The following is a 24,770-nucleotide window of genomic DNA, read 5'->3' on the forward strand; positions in this document are numbered from 1 at the left end:
TACTTATTCTTCTTCTTCTTCTTCACGCCAACGGACTTCACTCTCCTTCCTTATAAATCCTAACCGCTCATCGATGGCATCCTCCTCCTCCACTCTCAAAGTTCAGGCTTCATCCTCTACCGGTACGTATTATTATTACTGGATTTATTATTGACGAAGAATTGCAAAATCTTATTTTGATTGAATTGCTGCTGTATGCTTATTTTATTTATTTACTTCTCTACTCTACTAATCGATTCTGTAATTGTTAAATTGTTACGTATATCTTTGCAATGCGATCGATTTTGAGAGTGTGAATTTTGTATCTAGAACAATTATCTAAATAATAGAATTGGATTCATCATCAGACCAGTTGTTGAATTATGGAAATGCATTGCCAATTACTCGAAAAATTCCTATTTATACCCTAGGGTTCATACCTATTACCATATTACACAATACCTATCTCGAAAGTGGAACCAGGGGCGCAAACACAATTACTCGAGAAAATTTGTTTGGGCTTGTGTATTTTTAAGTATTTTTACACTTCTATATATTGATTTCACGCTGCACAACCAAGCTCGAGCCAAGCTTAGGCTTGCTAAAGTTTTTCTCAAAATATAAAAATAATAAAAAAAATTGTATACAAATTAATATTAAACAATAAACAGGTTGGGCATGAAAAAAGTCTCACTAGCCGAGCTCAGGCTCAGCTCGGTTCGTTTCCTTTATACTCCTAAATGGAAGTCGAAGTTTCAGAATAATTAGCTTAAATTTTGAATTACAATCAAATAAAATGTAGGTTCAACAACAGTAGCTGCTATGAGATCTTCCCTTTTATATCATCATATGTACATAACATGTGCAAGCTTTTATGCTCTCAATGATTTTACTTTTCAATATTGTTTATACTCGCCCTTCATTCATGTACAAAGCTCATGATACTGAAGGTGCTGCAAGTCAAGAAGTAGACGGATCGTATTCTGCCAATGTTGGAGCAACGGATCTACTGATTGTTGGTCCAGGTGTTCTTGGTCGCCTGGTTGCAGAAAAGTGGCAGCAGGTTAGATAAAAAGAAACTGTTAACTTTGGCTATACATGCTGTTATAAATCTTAAATTAACATTTTGTTATTGGATTATAATGTTACATCTTTAGCTCATGCTGCCATTCTAATGGCAAGAACACCCAGGATCCCAAATTACCGGGGAGACAGTTACTACTGACCACCATAACGAGCTTATTAATTTGGGGATTAAGCCAACTTTGAAGGGCGTTAAACGGGACCATAAGTTCCCTTATGTCATTTACTGTGCGCCACCTTCTAGAAGCGCAGATTATGCTAGTGATGTCGGGTAATGATATATCAAACCTTTCTAGAAGGTTTATAATTGATTTAATCAAAGTATTGACTTATATAAAATTCAATTAATTTTCCTTTGTTTTAACAAACAGGGAAGCTGCATCACTGTGGAATGGTGAAGGTTCTTTTCTGTTTACATCTAGCTCAGCACCATATGACCGATATGACAATGGAGACTGTTATGAGGTGTTACATCTAAACCTAAACCATTTTGCATATATCAATTATTATTATAATAACTATATAGTTCATATAAATACAGGACAGTCCAGTGGTACCGATAGGGAAGAGTCCCGGGACTGATATTCTTCTAAAAGCAGAAAAGAAAGTTCTAGAAGCCGGTGGTTGTGTTGTTAGGTTGGCGGGACTTTACATATCCTTTTGCACCATTTGAATTTTGGTACATTTCTGTATTTTATTAAATGCATATACAGGTGTTTGTTGTTCAAATTCTTTAATTCATTTAGCACAAACTAGATAGAGGAATGCACCTCTATTACTTGAAACAAGGAACTATTGAAGCTAATCCTCATCACATTGTTAATCTCATTCATTATGAGGTGATCTTAGATTGGTTTTTAAGTGTTGTTTTAATCTTATTATAGTTTCACATTATTTGATGTGTCTGTTTGTATCCATACAGGATGCTGCCTCGCTTGCAGTTGCAATTTTGAAAAAGAAACTGCGTGGTCAGTTATTTTTAGGATGTGACAACCATCCTTTATCCAGGTGTGTTCCAATCAAAACGGGTCAAAACATTTATAAGCAAACAGGTTGAAATTGCCATTAATTTCAGAATCCGTCTTAACCAAATGAAATTGATTTCAGACAAGAAATTATGGACTTGGTTGCTAAGAGTGGGAAATTTGATAACACATTCATAGGGTTCACAGGTAAGTTGTGATAACTCGAGAATCAGTTTTGGTGATTTCTCCCTTGCATATTTCAACAAATATTTTGATCAATCGCATACCTCGGTTTCTCACAATTATTTTGTTAATTTGAATTTCAATAAAAGGAAAATGACTAATTTGTGCTGTTTTGTTGAGGTGTGAAAGCTTTAAGTTGTCAGTAACTTTATGTGTGTAGGCACGGATGGTGTTTTGGGCAAGAAGTTGAACAACTCGAAAACACGGGAGGAGATAGGATGGGAACCAAAATATAAAAGCTTTGCTCATTTTCTCGGGGTAGCTGAGTAAAGCCTCTAACGCGTGCGCACTTTTGATGTGAATGGTTGAATACTTGAATAAGATGAAAAGGGGGAATTTAACAAATGAGTTACTATTTTTTTAATGATTTGTTTGTTTGAGGGTGAAGGTTGTATAGAAGAATCATTGTGGTTACTTGTGTAACATGGTGTGTATACAATTCTTCTGTGGTACTAAAATTGTGCTAAGTCTGTTGGTATTGGTTTCTAAAATAATGAATAGAGGAAACTAAAAACGATATCAAGTATCAACATTGCACGGGTGGTGCAAAACTACTGAAATTGCAATTAACTTCAGGTCGCTATTAAAGGGCAACTGAAAATATATTAGGTCGCTGTTGGTCTGAAATCTTTCATCTCGTATTTTTTTTGTTTGTAAGCTTGGGATGGGTTCCATGCCCTTGGTTCGGGATCTGTTGGTCGAAATCTTTCATCTTCAGGCCATATAAACTCGGTTTAAGCATAGCTTAGTGAAGTATCCTTTTTGGTTCGAGATTGATGAAATTCCATGTCCATCTCGTGGACATGTTCCGTGTTGAGGTGCACAAAATCGGTTATTCTTGAAACCAGGAACCGGTTCGTAACCGGTTTTTTTCATACCGGGTACAAAATGGGACCGGTTCCAGTTAGGAACCGGGTCGGTTCCCTACCCGACCCAATGGACCAAATTGAGAACTTAGTGGAACCGGTAGGAACCGGGACCGGGTTTTACTTAAAAACCGGCTCCACCGGTTTTTTTTTTGAATTTTAAACCAACTAGCCGTTAGAAACCGGTTCCAACGGCTATATAGCCGTTTTTGACCGATGGAACCGGTTATTTTACTATAAATAGGTTATTTACATCCTATAAATAGCAAGGTATTATGTGTACTTGTTAAACACTTCAAAAACTATAAAACACACTCTAAATCACAATTAAGCTTAAACCGACAACAAATGGCAACTAACGACGACGTTGTTATGGTGATCGAAACAACACTATGCCCCGATGTTTGGGTTCATTACGATTTGTGTGTCATGACCGACTCACAAGAGATGGCCCGGTGCAAGTACTGTTCCAAGTTTCTGAAAGCGGGGTCGAACTCGACCTTACGCAAGCATACCAATAAGTATTGTCGTGAGAAAAACGATTGGATGCCAACAAGAAAGCGGAAGCCGGAGAGTCGTCCGGCACTACAACTCAAGCACCTACCGCTTAATCGTTGTAGAACGCCGGATTAAAATGAAGGATGTTGTTTTTTAATTTAAGTTTTTTTTTTAGTTTAAGTTGTTTTTTAGTTTAAGTATTGTAATGTTTAATTAATGTTTGTAATATTTTGTTGTTTATATAATAAAATGTTCGTCGTTATTATAATAAGAAATAAAACTTTACTAGTAATAAACAAAACAATAGTAGTTAATAAACAAAACAAAACTAAATATTACTTGAAAATTGGTCGTGTTACAAATGATTTTACTAAAACAAATACAAATTATAAGTTTTTTAGTCTTCATCCTCTTCTTCTTCACCACCCGAATTCCCGGAAGAAAGCCCTTCCTCCACCTCCTCTTCGTGAATAGGTCGCTCTATCGGTATTTCGTCTTCAAAGTTTTCCTTGTGTTGAACACGATCCACCGCATCCAAATGATCTTTTAGGCAAATGCAAACCTGTAAAGACTCGGGAGTTAGTTTTGTTCTTCGCATTGAGAGTACCCTCCCACTAAGTGAAAAAACCGATTCGGAAGCAACCGTTGAGGCTTGTATGCTAAGCAAGTCACGAGCCATGGCGGATAAAATAGGAAATTCGTTTTGTTTTCCTTTCCACCAAGCCAACAAATCAATATTGCGAATTTCGTCGACCGTTGCGCCCTCAACATAGTTTGCTCCACTATATCGACCAAGTTCGCTAGTTGGTGTGTTTCCTCTTTGCCTCTTAGCAGTCAATTCACGAACCGCATTCATCAAGTTTATAAGTTTGTCCTTGCACGGCTTACTAGTCGTTGCTTGCCTCACAAGAGACGACCTCGCGCTTGGACCATAAATTTTAAAATAATGGTCATAAAGGTCTTGAAGGTGTTTGTTAAACTTTTCCTTTGCTTCCATCGAAAAATTCGGGTCGGTCTCGTGCATACCCATGTTGTGGCATATTTCTGTACCCAAATACCGACATACCTTGATAATCGTGCCACCACCCGACGACTTTCAAAAGGAAAATGTGTTATAATCCCGACATCCCGATAATCAACTCGAAGTGTATGACGTGAAGAATGGTGTCTCGATAAGCGTGCCAAGAAAAAGTGTTGATCAAGGAAGTAAAGAAGACAAAGCGGCAACGAAGTGCTGCTCAAGTGTATAGGGTTTATTAAGCCAAGAAAAGGTAGGCATAATGCCCAAATAAAAAAACAATAAAATATTATAAGGCTTAAAACCTAAGTTTGAGTAAATACTCGATGCCTCGATAAATAAAAGAATAAATAACAAAGAAAAGAAAAGAAAGAAATATAAATGTATATTCAAATATATGTATGGATATATATATATAAATCTTTGTTATAAATATTATTTAAGTATAATGAGTATTCTTAAATAATAAAGAAGATATACGTTTCTTAAAGAAGAAGAAACATAGGGTTTTATGAATAAGATATCTATAGGTTATCTTATAAAGAAGGATATTTTAAACTAAGGGTTTAAAAAGAAAAGAAAAGAGATTACTTTATAAACTAAAAGTTTTAAAGTAAATGGAGGTGGCGATTATAAAACTAAGACTAAAGGTCTTAAGTCGGATTGTATATCCGACTAATAAAAAGTTATACTAGTACTATAAGTGCAAGATAGCAAGGGAAAGACCCACAGACGGTGTTGGAAGCCGATCCCAATCAAAAGGTGAATACGCCCCAACTTTACAAACTTGTTTTCAAACGAGTCAACTTGTTATATGAAAAACTTTACATGAGACTAAGTGTCTCTAAAAACATTATGAATAAGAGTAAAAGCCTAGCCCTCAGACTGTAGTATACGTTTGTCTGGATCCTTACATATGTGGTAAAATACGATGGGCACATCGCACCACGCTTGGTCACGACCTCCAGCCACGATGGGCTGGACCTAAGTACATTCGAGTGAGACTGACCATGTGTATATTTATGGTACCTAAGTATGTCGAAACGCTGCGGTGTTTTGCTGGGGTGACCTAGTGTAGAGACTCAAGTTTATAATGATGTTGTTTTAGCTTAATTATTCCTAAGACACAATGGGCCGGACCTAAGTTATGTCTCGAGGGGTAATCAAGTAAAAGAAAATATTTTTAACGTTAGCATATTCACCAGCATTCATTGCTGACGTAATTTCTAACATTTTGCAGGTAATCAAGAATAGGGCTTGAAGAACGAAGTGCACATGATTCCTATGGCTCGAATATTTTGTTAAACTTAATTATAACTAATGATGGTTTTGTAAAGTATAAACAAGTAACCTTAAATGAGACTTTTGTCTCATCTTTTGTATTGTAAATATTTATAACTTTAAATCCACATGTTTTATAAAGTCTTCCGCATTAACCCGTAACTCTGATTTATTTACAAATGTGGTACCAACCGATGGTCATACTCCTAGGCCTTAGATGGGGGTGTGACAGGTTGGTATCAGAGCCATCGATCTTAGCGAATTGGGTATTAAAAAGATAATACCCAAGCTTCGATCCAAGCATAGGAAAATATTTTACTTGTTTATTTGAATAGGGATAAGATTGGCTGGTAACCCTTTCTTTCCCTCTCTTCAATATAAACCACCTAATTTAGATGTCCTTCGAGAAATTAATAGAGTATTATGATCATGAAGCAAAAAGAGCATGAGAATACTACAAATTCCCAAAAGACGTCATGAGTGAAGATTATTATGAGGCTTTCTTCAACCGAGACCAATACATTGAGCCACCCAAGCCAATATACTTCCCTGGAACCGTACATTGTCCAATTAACTTACCTAATAATCCACCCATACAAAGAAGAGATCCCCCGAGACACTCAAGCTACCACCCATCAACAATACCGATGTATTATCCTTCTGAAGTTCCCACATATCAATCAACCAAAGTCCCGCCATATTACCCTTCTAGAGGTTCGACGTACCTACCACAGAATCCTCACCCTTCATACGCCTTCCTCTCCAACCGAACAATCATAGAGGAACCAAGATCTCCTTCATCCGACTGGATGCAATGCCACTCCGACCAGCGAAAGTGGCATACCGGAACTTCTGCCATGGATGTTGTCGATTCCCACCTTAACAAGGAAGGACCCTCTCACAAGCCCAAAATGAGGGTGATAATGCGATACGAGAATTTTCGCATACCCGCAATGTCAAAGGAGACTATTCAAATGGAAGAAGAGGACCCCGAGGAAGAGTACCCGGAAGAAGAGGAAACGGGAGAGGATCCAGAGGAGGAATACCCTGACAATCCGAAAGAGGTCACAACGCCGGTGGAAGAGCCATTCTCTCACCCAAGCTATGGTTCAGTTGATCCCTACATGCAATTTCTCCAAGAACTTAAAATCAAAGCATCATCAAGCTTCCCACCGTACCAAGGAGAAATACCATCAATTGAAGACCAAGCGAATGAGATTCGGGAGCAGAACGAGGCTGCCGAGGCTTTCTTTAACTACCAATCCGATGTGACTGCAACACCATACCTGGATCCGAAGAACCATTTCGATGTTGTTATGATGGGGTACCGTGATCCACCACCCCGCTATGGTTAACCTAATGACATCCCTCAGTCACAGGAGGAGCATCTCGATCAAGCCCTACATGAGACAGATGACCTTCGAAAGAAGATAGCCATTGATGGGAAGAAAAAGAAGTAGATAGGAGAGACGCTTCTTCGCAAGTGCAACAAGTTAACGAAGATTGTGAAGAAATTTATGAGGATTGAAGTAATGATTGTGATGATGGTGTGTTTTCAAGAAATGAAGTTTATGTGTTAAAATAGTTTGTATGTTATGTAAGAAAATTAGGATAGGTAAATATATATATCGAATGAACGATATATATAAGTATGTTGTAAAAAATTTTATATATATATATATATATATATATATATATCGTTTTATGATATATGTATATGTATAATAAATAGAAATGTGTATTTAAGGAATGAAATTTGTTAAATTTCAGATTTAAAAAGAAAAATTGATAAAGATAAAGATAAAATGTCTCGACAAAGTGATAACCGTGAGGCTTCTCGAAAGGAAGTTGATAAACAAAAACAAAAGGGGAAAGACCCCGAAAACGAAAAAGATGAATCAATTCCCGAAAAATATATGAGTCAAATCCAAAGAATGATAAAAGATGCGGTTAGAGAAGAATCTATGGCTAGATCTCAATTGAAACATTCCAAACATTCTCAATCTGTTAATCTTTCCCGAAAGTCCGTAAAGTCCCGACCAAAACCATCCCATGTCGAGGAAAGTGTTCATGAGTCGAATGTCGATAGTGGAATCCGTCGAGAATTTAAGAAATTAAAAATTGGAGGATGTTCGTTTAAAGACTTCAAATACTATGGACCGAAGTAATTCCATGGTGACAAAGGAGCCATCACAACCGTGAGGTGGCTTGCAGAAATGGAGACAATCGTCATAACGAGCAAGTGTTCCAACCGAGAGAAGATTCAATATTCTGACCTCATGTTCAAAGGGGAAGCGCTCGAGTGGTGGAATGCAATGATCATGAGTAAAGGAAGGGAGGTGATGTATAATCTATCTTGGAATGAGTTTAAGGAAATATTAATGGCAAAGTTTTGTCCAATGCACGAGACCGACCAAATCCAAACCAAATTCTTGAATCACAAGGTCATTGGAACAAACCTACGTGAGTACAACACAAAATTTCACGAATACTGTCGATTGGTTCCCCAGCTGGTTACCCCTGAATCCAGTAAATTTATACCTTATATTTGGGGACTACCACAAGAGATTCGTGACATGGTGAGGTCTCACTTGCCACAGACTGCCGACTCCACAATTGAATTGGCTAGTTATTTAATGGGCGGCATGATCCGTAATAAAGAAGAAGACAAGAAGATTGTAACAACTAATGACGTAAGGAAAGGAGGAAATGCTCACCTCAAAGACAAGAGTGTTGATCAACGCAAGCCTAGTCCCAACTTTCCATAATGCAATATTTGTAGAAAATTTCATAGGGGGCGATGCCACTTCACTCCACCTTCTACGACAAATGTCTGTGAATCGTGTCGTAGACCCGACCACGCTACGGTCGATTGCTGGAAGAAGAAAATGCCCTGTTACAACTGCAAAGAAATGGTTCATCTAAGCTTTGAATGCCCCAAAAACAAACCCGTGACTGGTGGTGCGGGTGGAAGTGGTCAGAAGAACGAACCCAAGTAAAATAACGCAAGAGTCTTCGTACTCGACACAAAACAAGCCTCTGACATGCCGAAAACCATTACCGGTACGTTCCTAGTCAATGAAGCTTATGCTATAATTTCGTTTGATTAAGATGCCAATTAAGTTTTATAAATTATGACTTTTGTAGTCTATAAAACAAACCTTTAACAAAACTAAATAAAACTCTAAGCGTCGAAACTGCTAGCGGCAAAATAGTCAAAATCTCCGAAGCCCTTGGAAACAGAAAAATTCTCTTAGCAGATTATATTTTGCATAATCAACTTTTGCCTATGACTCTTGCTGGTGTACTTGGTATGGATTGGTTATCCAACAACTATGCTCGTATACTTTGCAAATAGCAAGATCGTTGAACTTCAAGCCTCTGATAAATGAACTATTCGAATTGAATGGGATAAAGACGCTGGCCGAGTTAGCCTAATCTCCATGATAAAGGCTAACAAGTATTTAAATCAAGGATGCTTAGCATTCATGGCATATGTCACCGAAGAATCTAAACCCAAAGAAATCAAAGACGTTTCTGTTGTTTCCAAATTTTCTGATGTCTTTCCCGACAAACTTCCTGGAATTCCTCCCGATCGTGAAGTAGAGTTTAAGATCTATTTTATTCCCGGTACTGCTCCAATTGCCAAAGCTCAGTATCGCTTAGCGTTGACTGAAATGAAGGGACCAAAGAGACAACTCGACAAGCTTCTCGAGAAAGACTTTATGCGATCAAGTTCATCACCATAGAGAGTGGTAACATTTTGTCAAGAAGAAAGATGGATCCATAAGTATGTGTAACAACTATCAAGCGTCAAACAAAATCACTATCAAGAACCTTTATCCACTTCCTCGAATCAATGATCTTTTGATCAAATTCAAAGCGCAAGTTTCTCTTTTAAAATCGATCTTCATTCTGATTTACATCAATTTAAAGTTCAATCCGAGAACGACTTAAGATGACACGTGATCGCCAAAAGAATTACGCCGACGTCCGTCGTAAGCCGTTAGAATTCGAAGTTGATTTAAAGTCTTGCCATAAAGAGACGTCGTTTACTTCGGAAAAGAAATGAAAGCTAAATCCTTGATTCGTTGAATCATTTGAGGTACTCAAACGAATTGGTACTGTTGCATACCGATTGCGACTACTCGAGGAAATGCAAGGGATACACGATGTATTCCATGTCTCAAATCTCCGAAAATGTCTAGCCAACGAATCTCTTTCGATTCCATGAAAAGATGTAGAAATTAACGAGAACTTAAAATTCATTGAAAAACCAATAAAAATAGAAGATTCGAAACTAAAGAAACTAAAAAGACTAACACTGAAAATAATGAAAGTCAAATGGGACTCACGAAGAGGGCCCGAGTATACATGGGAACTCAAATCGGAAATGAGAAAGAAATACCCCCACTTATTCTTGTAAAGCAATCTCGAGGACGAGATTTATTTCAAGGTGGGGAGGAAGTAACATCACGTAAATTTCGAGTATCGTGAAGGGCCTGGTAAAAAGCTTCTGGAAGGGACAACAGCGATACGCGATCGCTGTTGAACCAACGTCATCGCGTATCGCGATGACGTGGCCTGACAGGTTGTGACACGTGTGCCACGTGTCAGCCAGTGGCACGAGGTAGCTCCGGGATTGATCCTCTCACACCTGAAAAAAACATACACAACTCTCTCTCTCTAACATCTCTCTAGATCCCGATAACTATGCCCTCGATCTACCTCGATAAACGTACCGTAATACCTTGATTTCCGCACCCAAATACCGACATACCTTGATAATCGTGCCACCACCCGACGACTTTCAAAAGGAAAATGTGTTATAATCCCGACATCCCGATAATCAACTCGAAGTGTATGACGTGAAGAATGGTGTCTCGATAAGCGTGCCAAGAAAAAGTGTTGTTCAGGGAAGTAAAGAAGACAAAGCGGCAACAAAGTGCTGCTCAAGTGTATAGGATTTATTAAGCCAAGAAAAGGTAGTCATAATGCCCAAATAAAATAACAATAAAATATTATAAGACTTAAACCTAAGGTCGAGTAAATACTCGATACCTCGATAAATAAAAGAATAAATAACAAAGAAAAGAAAAGAAAGAAATATAAATGTATATTCAAATATATGTATGGATATATATATATATATATATATAAATCTTTGCTATAAATATTATTTAAGTATAATGACTATTCTTAAATAATAAATAAGATATACGTTTCTTAAAGAAGAAGAAACGTAGGGTTTTATTATTAAGATATCTATAGGTTATCTTATAAAGAAGGATATTTTAAACTAAGGGTTTAAAAAGAAAAGAAAAGAGATTACTTTATAAACTAAAGGTTTTAAAGTAAATCGAGGTGGAGATTATAAAACTAAGACTAAAGGTCTTAAGCCGGATTGTATATCCGACTAATAAAAAGTTATACTCGTACTATAGGTGCGAGATAGCAAGGGAAAGACCCAGGGACGATGTTGGAAGCCGATCCCAATCAAGAGGTGAATACGCCCCAACTTTTACAAACTTGTTTTCAAACGAGTCAACTTGTTATATGAAAAACTTTACATGAGACTAAGTGTCTCTAAAAACATTATGAATTAGAGTAAAAGCCTAGCCCTCAGACTGTAGTATACGTTTGTCTGGATCCTTACATATGTGGTAAAATACGGTGGGCACATCGCACCATTCTTGGTCATGACCTCCAGCCACGATGGGCCGGACCTAAGTACGTTCGAGTGAGACTGACCATGTGTATATTTATGGTACCTAAGTATGTCGAAATGCTGCGGTGTTTTGCTAGGGTGACCTAGTGTAGAGACTCAAGTTTATAATGATGTTGTTTTAGCTTAATTATTCCTAAGCCACGATGGGCCGGACCTAAGTTATGTCTCGAGGGGTAATCAAGTAAAAGAAAATATTTTTAACGTTAGCATATTCACCAGCATTCATTGCTGACGTAATTTCTAACATTTTGCAGGTAATCAAGAATAGGGCTTGAAGAACGAAGTGCACATGATTCCTATGGCTCGAATATTTTGTTAAACTTAATTATAACTAATGGTGGTTTTGTAAAGTATAAACAAGTAAACCTTAAATGAGACTTTTGTCTCATCTTTTGTATTGTAAATATTTATAACTTTAAATCCACATGTTTTATAAAGTCTTCCGCATTAACCCGTAACTCTGATTTATTTCCAAATGTGGTACCAACTGATGGTCACACTCCTAGGCCTTAGATGGGGGTGTGACAGGTTGGTATCAGAGCCATCGATCTTAGCGAATTGGGTATTAAAAAGATAATACCCAAGCTTCAATCCAAGCATAGGAAAATATTTTACTTGTTTATTTGAATAGGGATAAGATTGGCTGGTAACCCTTTCTTTCCCTCTCTTCAATCTAAACCACCTAATTTAGATGTCCTTCGAGAAATTAATAGAGTATTATGATCATGAAGCAAAAAGAGCAAGAGAATACTACAAATTCCCAAAAGACGTCATGAGTGAAGATTATTATGAGGCTTTCTTCAACCGAGACCAATACATTGAGCCACCCAAGCCAATATACTTCCCTGGAACCGTACATTGTCCAATTAACTTACCTAATAATCCACCCATACAAAGAAGAGATCCCCCGAGACACTCAAGCTACCACCCATCAACAATACTGATGTATTATCCTTCTGAAGTTCCCTACTATCAACCAACCAAAGTACCGCCATATTACCCTTCTAGAGGTTCGACGTACCTACCACAGAATACATTGAACCACCCAAGCCAATATACTACCCTTCATATTTAAATAAAAGAATAAATAACAAAGAAAAGAAAAGAAAGAAATATAAATGTATATTCAAATATATGTATGGATATATATATATAAATCTTTGTTATAAATATTATTTAAATATAATGAGTATTCTTAAATAATAAAGAAGATATACGTTTCTTAAAGAAGAAGAAACGTAGGGTTTTATTAATAAGATATCTATAGGTTATCTTATAAAGTTGTTCAAAAAAGTATGTTTTGAAAGTTTGTTATGTATTGTATTATCCAAAGTTGTTCAAGACAAGCAAAATTCTTATATAAAAAGTTATGTATTGTAAAATGCCAAAAGAAGCATTGTTTAAAGTTAGAAAAAGAGGCCAAAGATGCACATACTAGACGGGACTTAGAGTTTACGTGTTACCTTGGGGATAGTGACTCTGAGGATACACTATTATAGCTCGAAGGTTCTTAGTCAATAAATATCAAATTAGGAATTTATAGGACAAAGTCCAATAATATATAGGAATAACTCGTACGGCCTCCACATGACCATTCATCCATCAAAATTTCACCGAGTGCATCTAATTAGTACCATCAACGAGTCCTTGGCTTATGTAATTTGTCAAACCAGTTTGCTTCGACTCTAGTTTTTCTAGCTCTCTTTGTCTGAGATGGGGTAGGTGTAGCCTTAATTTTTGGACTTAAAAACGTTTAATGCAAAAGGGGGGCTTGATTGGCTGGTGGCTGGGTTTAAGTGGACAACAATATCGGCAATCGCGGTCAATATGTCGAGCTGTTTCTTGTGCTTTAGTAATGTTAAATAATCTGGGAGTTTGTTGTTTTCCCTTGGTTATGATCCTGTGTAGATTTCTTTTTCAGGGGCGAAAAAGTCTTAAGTGTGGGGATGTTTGATGTGTTGTAAAACACACCTATTTTCCGCACCTTTTTATCATCTTTTAATGGCTTAATTATATAATAAATAATGATTTTTAATTGTTTTAGTATGATCTTACAGAGTTATTTATCTTTTGTAGGTTGCGGTTTTAAAGGAGAAAAGAACCGAGTTGTTGCAAGACTTAAAGGCCCTTTTATGATAAAATTTTGAAGAACCAAATTAAAGCCTAGACCGAGCCCATATGTGTTAAGCCTTTCATACATATTATTATATAACACACAAAATAAAAATAAAAACCCTAGCACTTTTTACTTTATTCCATCCTAACAGCATAGAAAAAAAAATATTAAACTAGCTATATTAATCTCGATCGGAGTGGGGCAAGAAACAAATAAATCAAGGTTTAATTGTTTTGGTTGGTTGGTCAACCATTGTGAGCTGATCATCTAGTGGAAAAGAATAAAAAAACAATAATATTCAATCCTTAGATTTGGTCCGATCGGGCAGTGTCCAAGACAAGAGAAAAAAAAATATCTTCTTTGAAATTCTTGAAGCTAAGGAAGAAGAAAGGAAGCCAATGGGAGTCGGGACAACAACCGCAATGGGGAACATTATTTTTCTTCAAAGTGGTTTGCATTATTTATTTTATAAGTTCATCTCTATAATTCTTGATATGATGATTATGACTTTTGAATCTGTTAAGTTTTCTTTGGTTATGATTATTGGCTAAATATTTGCACTACCTAGGTTGAGATGAATATTGATTTTGTTTGACGGATTACTTGGTTTTAATTAATTACATGACATATTATTATTGAAAAGTTTTATTTAACTTAATCTTTGATGTGTTAAAATATTGTTTTTATATTATCATTGTTTGAGATTCCGCGTTTGACTTTGATTGATTGATTGCGTGTCGTTCGGTTAGGGTTCTACGTTTAGGTCTTAGACTTGGTGTTTTTGATGTGTTTGTCGTTAGCGCGACCATAGGAATCTTGAGTGTGATTAATTATTAAAATTCAATAGTTTCACCTTCCTTGCGACCGAGAGGTAATAGGGTGTCGGTTTGTCTCGCGTCATACCCGCTCACAAGGACCGCCGAAGCTTGAAACGTCTGACAACACCGAGAAATTCGAGCCCGAGAGAGAGAGCGTTCCGTTTCACCGACAGGTTCTGATTCTTCTTCTATTTCTATTTCTACTGCATCTTCTAGGTATAGGAACATGGGTGACCAACCGCCTAGGAGAGTAGTAGCTGACTATGGTAGACCGACAACGAATCCTCATTCAAGCATCACTTTACCGAACGGTGCCACCGCTGGCAATTGGTCCATTCCTGCCCATGTCATGCAACTCATCAAAACCGCACTCCATTTCGAAGGGCTAGAGAGCGAAGACCCTTCAAACCACATCGACATGTTTGTTCAAATCTGCGAAACTTTCAATATCGGCAACATGAACGATGAAGCCATCTATCTCCGTCTCTTTCCCTTCTCACTTTCTGGAAAGGCCTACAAATGGCTAAGTCACTACCTGCTGGATCCATCACCACTTGGGCAGGCCTTCAAGAGAAATTCATGACCAAATTCTTTCCGCCATCTAAATCTGCTCGACTCCGTGAGGAGATTTGTTCCTTCCGCATGAGGTCCGACGAGTCTTTCGGGGAAGTTTGGGAAAGATTCAAGGACCTCCTTCTTAGTTGTCCTCACCACAGTTTAGACAAGTGGATGCTCATCGGGAAATTCTACAATGGAGCCACTCACCACGTGAGAGAGATGTTGAACCAAACTGCTAGCGGGAACCTCCTTAAGAACAAAGATCCCGATGAGTGCGTCGTCCTTTTTGATGATCTAGCAGCGAGTTACGAGGGGCACGGGGGCAGAAATTCTTCCACGTCATCGAGAGGAGTACTTCAGGTCGATTCAAACACTAGCATGCAGGCGCAGATTGATGCTTTGAATAAACTCGTTAGAGATCTTACCGTTAAGAGCGTCGCGAAGTGTGAGGTTTGCCGAGGGGGTAACGACACCATTGACTGTCCTGTTAAGCCGGGTAGCAATTAGGAGGAAGTTGACTTCGTCAACAACCCCTTTAGATATCAAAACCCCGCCTTTGGCGGGAACACTGGCTGGAGAAATCAGAATAACTATCGAGGGGGACAAGCCAGTGGCTACCAAACCCAATACCAAAACCAGCGTCGAGAGAATCTATTCGGGCAGGGGAGTTCAGGTCTAGAGAGTTCGGAACAAGCGTGGAGAGAGGAGAAGAAAGCCTCACTGGAGGAGATGATGGCTGAGCTGCTGAAGCGAGATGAGAAGAACCGAGTGACAAATGAGGCGAAATTTTGCGGAACACGATGCTATGCTGAAGAACCAAGCCACGTCTCTAGCTAATCTTGAGCGTCACTTTAGAGAGATTGCCAACCAGTTATCCGAGAGAGCACCGGGTTCACTACCGAGTAATACTGAGAAAAATCCGAGAGGCTTCGCCAAAGCGGTGACTACTAGGAGCGGTGCTAGAAGAGAAAGAGAGGTTGGACCGTCGAGAGTTGTCACACCTGCGGTTGATGAGGAAGAGCAGGTGGACGAGGAGATCCAGATGGAGCCTCCTCCGGCGTCGACACCAACCTTGATAGAAAACCTAGCACTTTTTACCTTATTCCATCTGAACAGCATAGATAAAAAAATATTAAACTAGCTATATTAATCTCGATCGGAGTGGGGCAAGAAACAAATAAATCAAGGTTTAATTGTTTTGGTTGGCTGGTCAACCATTGTGAGCTTATCATCTAGTGGAAAAGAATAAAAAATCAATAATATTCAATCCTTAGATTTGGTCCGATCGGGCAGTGTCCAAGACAAGAGAAAAAAAATATATCTTCTTTGAAATTCTTGAAGCTAAGGAAGAAGAAAGGAAGCCAATGGGAGTCGGGACAACAACCGCAATAGGGAACATTATTTTTCTTCAAAGTTGTTTGCATTATTTATTTTATAAGTTCATATTTATAATTCTTGATATGATGATTATGACTTTTGAATCTGTTAAGTTTTCTTTGGTTATGATTATTGGCTAAATATTTGTACTACCTAGGTTGAGATGAATATTGATTTTGTTTGACGGATTACTTGGTTTTAATTAATTACATGACATATTATTATTGAAAAGCTTTATTTAACTTAATCTTTGATGTGTTAAAATATTGTTTTTATATAATCATTGTTTGAGATTCCGCATTTGACTTTGATTGATTGATTGCGTGTCGTTCGGTTAGGGTTCTACATTTAGGTCTTAGACTTGATGTTTTTGATCTATTTGTGGTTAGCGCGACCATAGGAATCTTGAGTGTGATTAACTATTAAAATTCAATAGTTTCACCTTCCTTGCGACCGAGAGGTAATTGGGTGTCGGTTTGTCTCGCGTCATACCCGCTCACAAGGACCGCCGAAGCTTGAAACGTCTGACAACATCGAGAAAGTCAAGCCCGAAAGAGAGCGTTCCGTTTCACCGACAGGTTCTGATTCTTCTTCTACTTCTATTTCTTCCGCATCTTCTAAGGATAGGAACATGGGTGACCAACCGCCTAGGAGCGTAGAAGCTGACTATGGTAGACCGACAACGAATCCTCATTCAAGCATCACTTTACCGAACGGTGCCACCGCTGGCAATTGGTCCATTCCTGCCCATGTCATGCAACTCATCAAAACCGCACTCCAATTCGAAGGGCTAGAGAGCGAAGACCCTTCAAACCACATCGACTTGTTGGTTCAAATCTGCGAAACTTTCAATATCGGCAACATGAACGATGAAGCCATCTATCTCCGACTCTTTCCCTTCTCACTTTCTGGAAAAGCCTACAAATGGCTGAAGTCACTACCTGCTGGATCCATCACCACTTGGGCAGGCCTTCAAGAGAAATTCATGACCAAATTCTTTCTGCCATCTAAATCCGCCCGACTCCGTGAGGAGATTTGTTCCTTCCGGATGAGGTCCGACGAGTCTTTCGGGGAAGTTTGGGAAAGATTCAAGGACCTCCTTCTTAGTTGTCTTCACCACGGTTTAGACAAGTGGATGCTCATCGAGAAATTCTACAAGGGAGCCACTCAGCACGTGAGAGAGATGTTGAACCAAACTGCTAACGGGAACCTCCTTAAGAACAAAGATCCCAATGAGTGCGTCGTCCTTTTTGATGATCTAGTAGTGAGTTACGAGGGGCACCGGGGCAGAAATTCTTCCACGTCATTGAGAGGAGTACTTCAGGTCGATTCAAACACTAGCATGCAGGCGCAGATTGATGCTTTGAATAAACTCGTTAGAGATCTTACCGTTAAGAGCGTCGCGAAGTGTGAGGTTTGCCGAGGGGGTCACGACACCATTGGCTGTCCTGTTAATCCGGGTAGCAATCAGGAGGAAGTTGACTTCGTCAACAACCCCTTTAGATATTAAAACCCCGCCTTTGGCGGGAACACTGGATGGAGAAATCAGAATAACTATCAAGGGGGACAAGCCAGTGGCTACCAAACCCAATACCAAAACCAGCGTCGAGAGAATCTATTCGGGCAGGGGAGTTCAGGTCAGGAGAGTTCGGAACAAGCGGGGAGAGAGGAGAAGAAAGCCTCACTGGATGAGATGATGGCTGAGCTGCTGAAGCGAGATGAGAAGAACCGAGTGAAAAATGAGGCGAAATTTGCGGAACACGATTCTATGCTGAAGAACCAAGCCACATCTCTAGCTAATCTTGAGCGTCACGTCGGAGAGATTGCCAACCAGTTATCCGAGAGAACACCGGGTTCACTACCGAGTAATACTGAGAAAAATCCGAGAGGGTTCGCCAAAGCGGTGACTACTAGGAGCGGTGCAAGAAGAGAAAGAGAGGCTGGACCGTCAAGAGTTGTCTCACATGCGGTTGATGAAGGAGAGCAGGTGGACGAGGAGATCCATATGGAGCCTCCTCCGGCCGAGGCACACCAGCAGACTATTCCAGCGAGTACAAATCCGGCGGATATACCTTCATCATCATCAAACTCACCTTTGAGAGTCTACAAACCCAAACTTCCTTATCCTGGGAGACTCTGATCGGATAGAGACGAGGAGCAAAACTCCAAGTTCCTTGAACTTCTCAAACAGCTTCACCTAAACATTCCTTTCCTTGAGGCGCTCACTCAGATGCTCAAATATGCCAAATTTCTCAAGGACATTCTTTCCAATAAGGAGAAGCTAGCTAAGGTCTCTTCTATTCCGTTGAGTGCTGGGTGCTCTGCAGTGTTGCAGAGCAAGTTGCCTGAAAAGATGGCCGATCCTGGGAGTTTCACAATTCCCTGCATCTTAGGCGACGATACGGTTCGACATGCTTTGGCCGACCTTGGGGCCAGCATCAATCTCATGCCGTATTCTATGTTCAGTAAGTTGGGTCTTGGCGAACCGAGGCCAACCCGAATGAGTATCCAACTTGCTGATCGTTCTGTGAAATACCCGCGAGGGGTGGTCGAGAACATGCTTGTTCGTATCGACAAGTTCATTTTCCCGGTGGACTTTGTCATTCTGGATATGAATGAGGATGATAGTATTCCTCTCATTTTAGGCCGACCATTCCTTGCCACCGCACAGGGGTTGATCGACGTCTGTGAGGGAAAACTGATTCTGAGAGTTGGGGATGATAACGTCACCTTTGACGTGAGACAGTCACTCAAGCACCTCAAGTCGGCGGACGACTCCCTGTATTTCGTTGACACCATCGTATCGCATGTGAGGGAGTTTTTCACTTACATCTGTGGAGGACCTACCTTGGACCCACATATTCTCGATAGGGAGATTTCAGAGGTCGACATGGTTGCCATGACCACTCAACCATTGATGGATGACATCGTGTCACCGCCCCTAGATTCTGAGTCAGCTGTTGAGATCGTGCGAGACGATCCGAGGGACCGACCCTCCGTTGAGAGCCCTCCTCCTTCTTTAGAACTTAAGGATCTACCCGATCATTTGGAGTATGCGTTTCTGGACAAGGAGAGGAAGTTACCCGTCATCATCGCGTCTGCCTTGATGGAGGTCGAGAAATTGAAGTTGTTGAAGGTGCTGAAAGCACATAAGGAGGCGATAGCACGGAACATTATTGACATCAAAGGGATTAACCCCTCATTCTGTACTCATAAAATCCTCATGGAGGATAATTTTAAATCTTTCGTTCAGCCTCAACGGAGGCTTAATCCGAAAATGCTAGAGGTCGTTAAGAAAGAAATCATCAAACTCCTTGATGCGGGAATCATATTTCCCATCTCTGATAGCGCCTGGGTAAGTCCGGTCCAAGTGGTTCCCAAGAAGGGTGGCATGACTGTCGTCACCAATGAAAGGAACGGGCTTATTCCCACTAGGACCGTGACCGGTTGGAGAGTCTGCATCGACTACCGCAGACTGAACGATGCCACTAGGAAAGATCATTTTCCTCTGCCATTCATTGATCAGATGCTAGAGCGTTTGGCGGGTAAGTAGTACTAATGCTTTCTGGATGGTTTCTCCGGGTATTTTCAAATCCCGATCTCTCACGATGATCAGGAGAAAACCACATTCACCTGCCCCTACGGCACGTTTGCCTATAAACGCATGCCCTTCGGACTCTGTAACGCTCCAGCTACTTTCCAGCGATGTATGGTGGCGATCTTTCACGACATGATCGAGGATTCCATGGAGGTCTTCATCGACGATTTTTCTGTCTTCGGGAATTCTTTCGATCATTGTCTTTCCAACCTTGATAGGATGATGGCTCGTTGCGTCGACACCAACCTAGTCCTCAACTGGGAGAAGTGTCACTTCATGGTACGCGAGGGCATTGTTCTAGGACATAGGATCTCGAGTGCGGGGATCGAGGTCGATCGAGCTAAAATTGAAACCATTTCTAATCTTCCCCCGCCCACGCCTGTAAGATCCATCCGTAGCTTCTTAGGTCATGCTGGTTTCTATCGCCGGTTCATTAAAGATTTCTCGAAAATTGCGAGACCGATGACCAAGTTACTAGAGAAATACACGCCATTTGTTTTCTCTGAACAGTGTATCGAGGCATTTGATCTTCTAAAAGACAAACTCGTTAACGCCCCGATCATGATTGCTCCCGACTAGTCTTTTCCATTCGAATTGATGTGCGATGCGAGCGACTATGCCGTTGGAGCAGTGCTTGGACAGCGGAAGGTGAAACACTTCCACCCGATCTACTATGCTAGTCGAACCCTAAATAGTGCTCAGGAGAATTACACCATCATCGAGAAAGAGTTATTAGCTGTGGTGTTTGCATTTGATAAGTTTAGATTGTATCTTGTTCTGTCCAAAACAGTCGTCTACACGGATCATGCTGCAATTCGTTATCTTTTCAGCAAGCAGGACTCTAAACCTCGTCTCATCCGATGGATCTTGCTGCTTCAGGAGTTTGATATCGAAATCCGTGATAAAAAAGGGGCCGGGAATGTAGCGGCCGATCACTTGTCACGTCTTGAGAGAGCCGAGATTGGAGATGCTGGGGTCATCATCAATGACCATTTCCCGATAGAGAATCTCATGTTTGTCAAAGCCCAGGATGACATGTGGAAGTGAGTAACCGGGGCATTAAATGCATTCTTGAGAAAACGGTTGGGCTAAACCGAAAGGATTGGTCCGACAAATTAGATGATGCTTTGTGGGCTTTCCGTACAGCGTACAAAACTCCAACCGGTTCCACACCGTTTTGGATGATTTATGGGAAAGCCTGCCATCTACCTGTTGAGTTGGAGCATCGTGCTTCTTGGGCGCTTCAAAAAATTAACCTTGATCTTTCATCCGCGGGCGAGAACCGTTTCTATCAGATTCATGAGTTAGAGGAACTTCGCGATCATGCATATGCACACTCGTACAATTATAAGCTGAAGACTAAAGAGCTTCATGATAGAAAGTTGAGAGGTGATAAACAGTTCAAGTGTGGGGATCGGGTTTTGCTTTTTAATTCCCGATTACGATTATTTCCGGAAAAGCTGAATTCTCGATGGCCAGGCCCGTTCACCATTACTGAGGTATTCCCGTATGGCACAATTGAGATTGAAGACGAAATCGGGAAGTTTAAAGTGAACGGTCAGAGGTTGAAGCATTACATAGGCGAGCCAGTAGCTGATCAGACAGTCGAGGTCTTCTACCTTGACCTGCTCACCGAGGCGTAGACGCGTTGGATGCATCACTCGGGAGACCGCCCGAGTTGTAGAGTGTGTATTATGATTTTCTTTATTATTTGTTTTATTTATTTTTGTTAGTTAAAAAAATAATAATAAAAAAATACAAAAAAATTAAAAAATTATAAAAATCAAAAAAATTAAATGTTTATTTCTTATGTTTTGTTTTCTGTTTTGTACGCCGCTACATGCGAGCGAGTTTGAGTTATTGTAGGTATCATTATGCGCATGGTAGTTCTGATGGCGTTTTGGAATTGGTTCTTCCGAGGTTGCGGCCGCGAATGAAATGCTATACGGTTGCTCGATTGATTCACAACTGATGCAGATTTTGCATATAAACCAGGGGAGTAACCCGTTCTCTGTTTTAATTTTGATTACTTTATGTTTTAATTTTCTTTTATTTTTTTCCTTGTTCTCATCGAGGACGATTCCGTTCTAAGTGTGGGTATGGGAATTTATTTTACTTAGTAGTAGAAAAAAAAATAATTAAAAAAAATTATAAAAAAAATTGTTTTGTTCTTTCGCTGAAAATTATGTCGGCTACTTAAGTTCGAGGGACATATACTTGTATATGTTTGGTCCTGTTATCTACCTGTAGACATACGGGATAACCATTGACCCGGAAACTGAAAGTGGCTGGGGCTACTGAATGTTATAAAAAAAGTTTTAAAGAAAAAAATGTCCCTTGAAAATTGTTTTTTGTTCTACGTTAAGCATGAGATGATATTATTACTAATGTGCTAACGAACTCTCGGATACTTTTGAAATATAATAATATTCATTTCTCCCCTAACATGTACTCAATCTCACTTCCACTTGCCTGAATCGGTACCCTTTGATATATGGAAGCGTGAGTTGATGCTTATTATCTTACTTGTGCTTTAGATTTGATTGAATGAAGGTGGACGAAGCATTGGGTTTCGAAAATTAGCAGACCTCAGGACATAAAATTAATAAAAGGGATGGTTTGCATATCTTATTTGGGATGTGTCGGTAGGCCCAACTAGCTTTGATAGTCCTCTTTAGCATGTTTTTTTTATATATAATAATTACAAATGGTGAAACCGAATTTCGATGCTTAGGGAGGATTACCATAATCTGAAAACTTTGAGATGGTAAGAATTAAATGCACTCAAACCAGCACACACCACATGTCCATCTTTTTACGAGCTTAGAAATAGTTATATATTTTAGGGTGATATAAAAGATTGAAAAAAAAAGAAAAAAAAAGGGAAAAAAAAGTATGTTTTGAAAGTTTGTTATGTATTGTATTATCCAAAGTTGTTCAAGACAAGCAAAATTCTTATATAAAAAGTTATGTATTGTAAAATGCCAAAAGAAGCATTGTTTAAAGTTAGAAAAAGAGGCCAAAGATGCACATACTAGACGGGACTTAGAGTTTACGTGTTACCTTGGGGATAGTGACTCTGAGGATACACTATTATAGCTCGAAGGTTCTTAGTCAATAAATATCAAATTAGGAATTTATAGGACAAAGTCCAATAATATATAGGAATAACTCGTACGGCCTCCACATGACCATTCATCCATCAAAATTTCACCGAGTGCATCTAATTAGTACCATCAACGAGTCCTTGGCTTATGTAATTTGTCAAACCAGTTTGCTTCGACTCTAGTTTTTCTAGCTCTCTTTGTCTGAGATGGGGTAGGTGTAGCCTTAATTTTTGGACTTAAAAACGTTTAATGCAAAAGGGGGGTTTGATTGGCTGGTGGCTGGGTTTAAGTGGACAACAATATCGGCAATCGCGGTCAATATGTCGAGCTGTTTCTTGTGCTTTAGTAATGTTAAATAATCTGGGAGTTTGTTGTTTTCCCTTGGTTATGATCCTGTGTAGATTTCTTTTTCAGGGGCGAAAAAGTCTTAAGTGTGGGGATGTTTGATGTGTTGTAAAACACACCTATTTTTCGCACCTTTTTATCATCTTTTAATGGCTTAATTATATAATAAATAATGATTTTTAATTGTTTTAGTATGATCTTACAAAGTTATTTATCTTTCGTAGGTTGCGGTTTTAAAGGAGAAAAGAATCGAGTTGTTGCAAGACTTAAAGGCCCTTTTATGATAAAATTTTGAAGAACCAAATTAAAGCCTAGACCGAGCCCATATGTGTTAAGCCTTTCATACATATTATTATATAACACACAAAATAAAAATAAAAACCCTAGCACTTTTTACTTTATTCCATCCTAACAGCATAGAAAAAAAAAAATATTAAACTAGCTATATTAATCTCGATCGGAGTGGGGCAAGAAACAAATAAATCAAGGTTTAATTGTTTTGGTTGGTTGGTCAACCATTGTGAGCTGATCATCTAGTGGAAAAGAATAAAAAAACAATAATATTCAATCCTTAGATTTGGTCCGATCGGGCAGTGTCCAAGACAAGAGAAAAAAAAATATCTTCTTTGAAATTCTTGAAGCTAAGGAAGAAGAAAGGAAGCCAATGGGAGTCGGGACAACAACCGCAATAGGGAACATTATTTTTCTTCAAAGTGGTTTGCATTATTTATTTTATAAGTTCATCTCTATAATTCTTGATATGATGATTATGACTTTTGAATCTGTTAAGTTTTCTTTGGTTATGATTATTGGCTAAATATTTGCACTACCTAGGTTGAGATGAATATTGATTTTGTTTGACGGATTACTTGGTTTTAATTAATTACATGACATATTATTATTGAAAAGCTTTATTTAACTTAATCTTTGATGTGTTAAAATATTGTTTTTATATTATCATTGTTTGAGATTCCGCGTTTGACTTTGATTGATTGATTGCGTGTCGTTCGGTTAGGGTTCTACGTTTAGGTCTTAGACTTGGTGTTTTTGATGTGTTTGTCGTTAGCGCGACCATAGGAATCTTGAGTGTGATTAATTATTAAAATTCAATAGTTTCACCTTCCTTGCGACCGAGAGGTAATAGGGTGTCGGTTTGTCTCGCGTCATACCCGCTCACAAGGACCGCCGAA

General features: G+C 39.2%; 1 protein-coding gene across 1 annotated transcript; it reads left to right on the forward strand.

Moving 5' to 3' along the window:
* Nucleotides 1-69: 69 nt before the first annotated feature.
* Nucleotides 70-2,787, forward strand: LOC143611961 (uncharacterized; the record flags this gene model as incomplete). The annotated part of the gene is made up of 9 exons (XM_077086083.1): nucleotides 70-122; nucleotides 930-1,042; nucleotides 1,171-1,333; nucleotides 1,434-1,527; nucleotides 1,604-1,712; nucleotides 1,810-1,901; nucleotides 1,985-2,070; nucleotides 2,170-2,234; nucleotides 2,431-2,787. Coding segments are annotated over 9 exons (885 nt in total), but the record flags the coding sequence as incomplete, so codon positions are not given.
* Between the last annotated feature and the right edge of the window lie 21,983 nt (nucleotides 2,788-24,770).

Source organism: Bidens hawaiensis, unplaced genomic scaffold (assembly GCF_021521415.1).
Source record: "Bidens hawaiensis isolate Kalapana, Puna unplaced genomic scaffold, B.hawaiensis_p1.1 tig00000237_1, whole genome shotgun sequence".
Taxonomy (NCBI): domain Eukaryota; kingdom Viridiplantae; phylum Streptophyta; class Magnoliopsida; order Asterales; family Asteraceae; genus Bidens; species Bidens hawaiensis.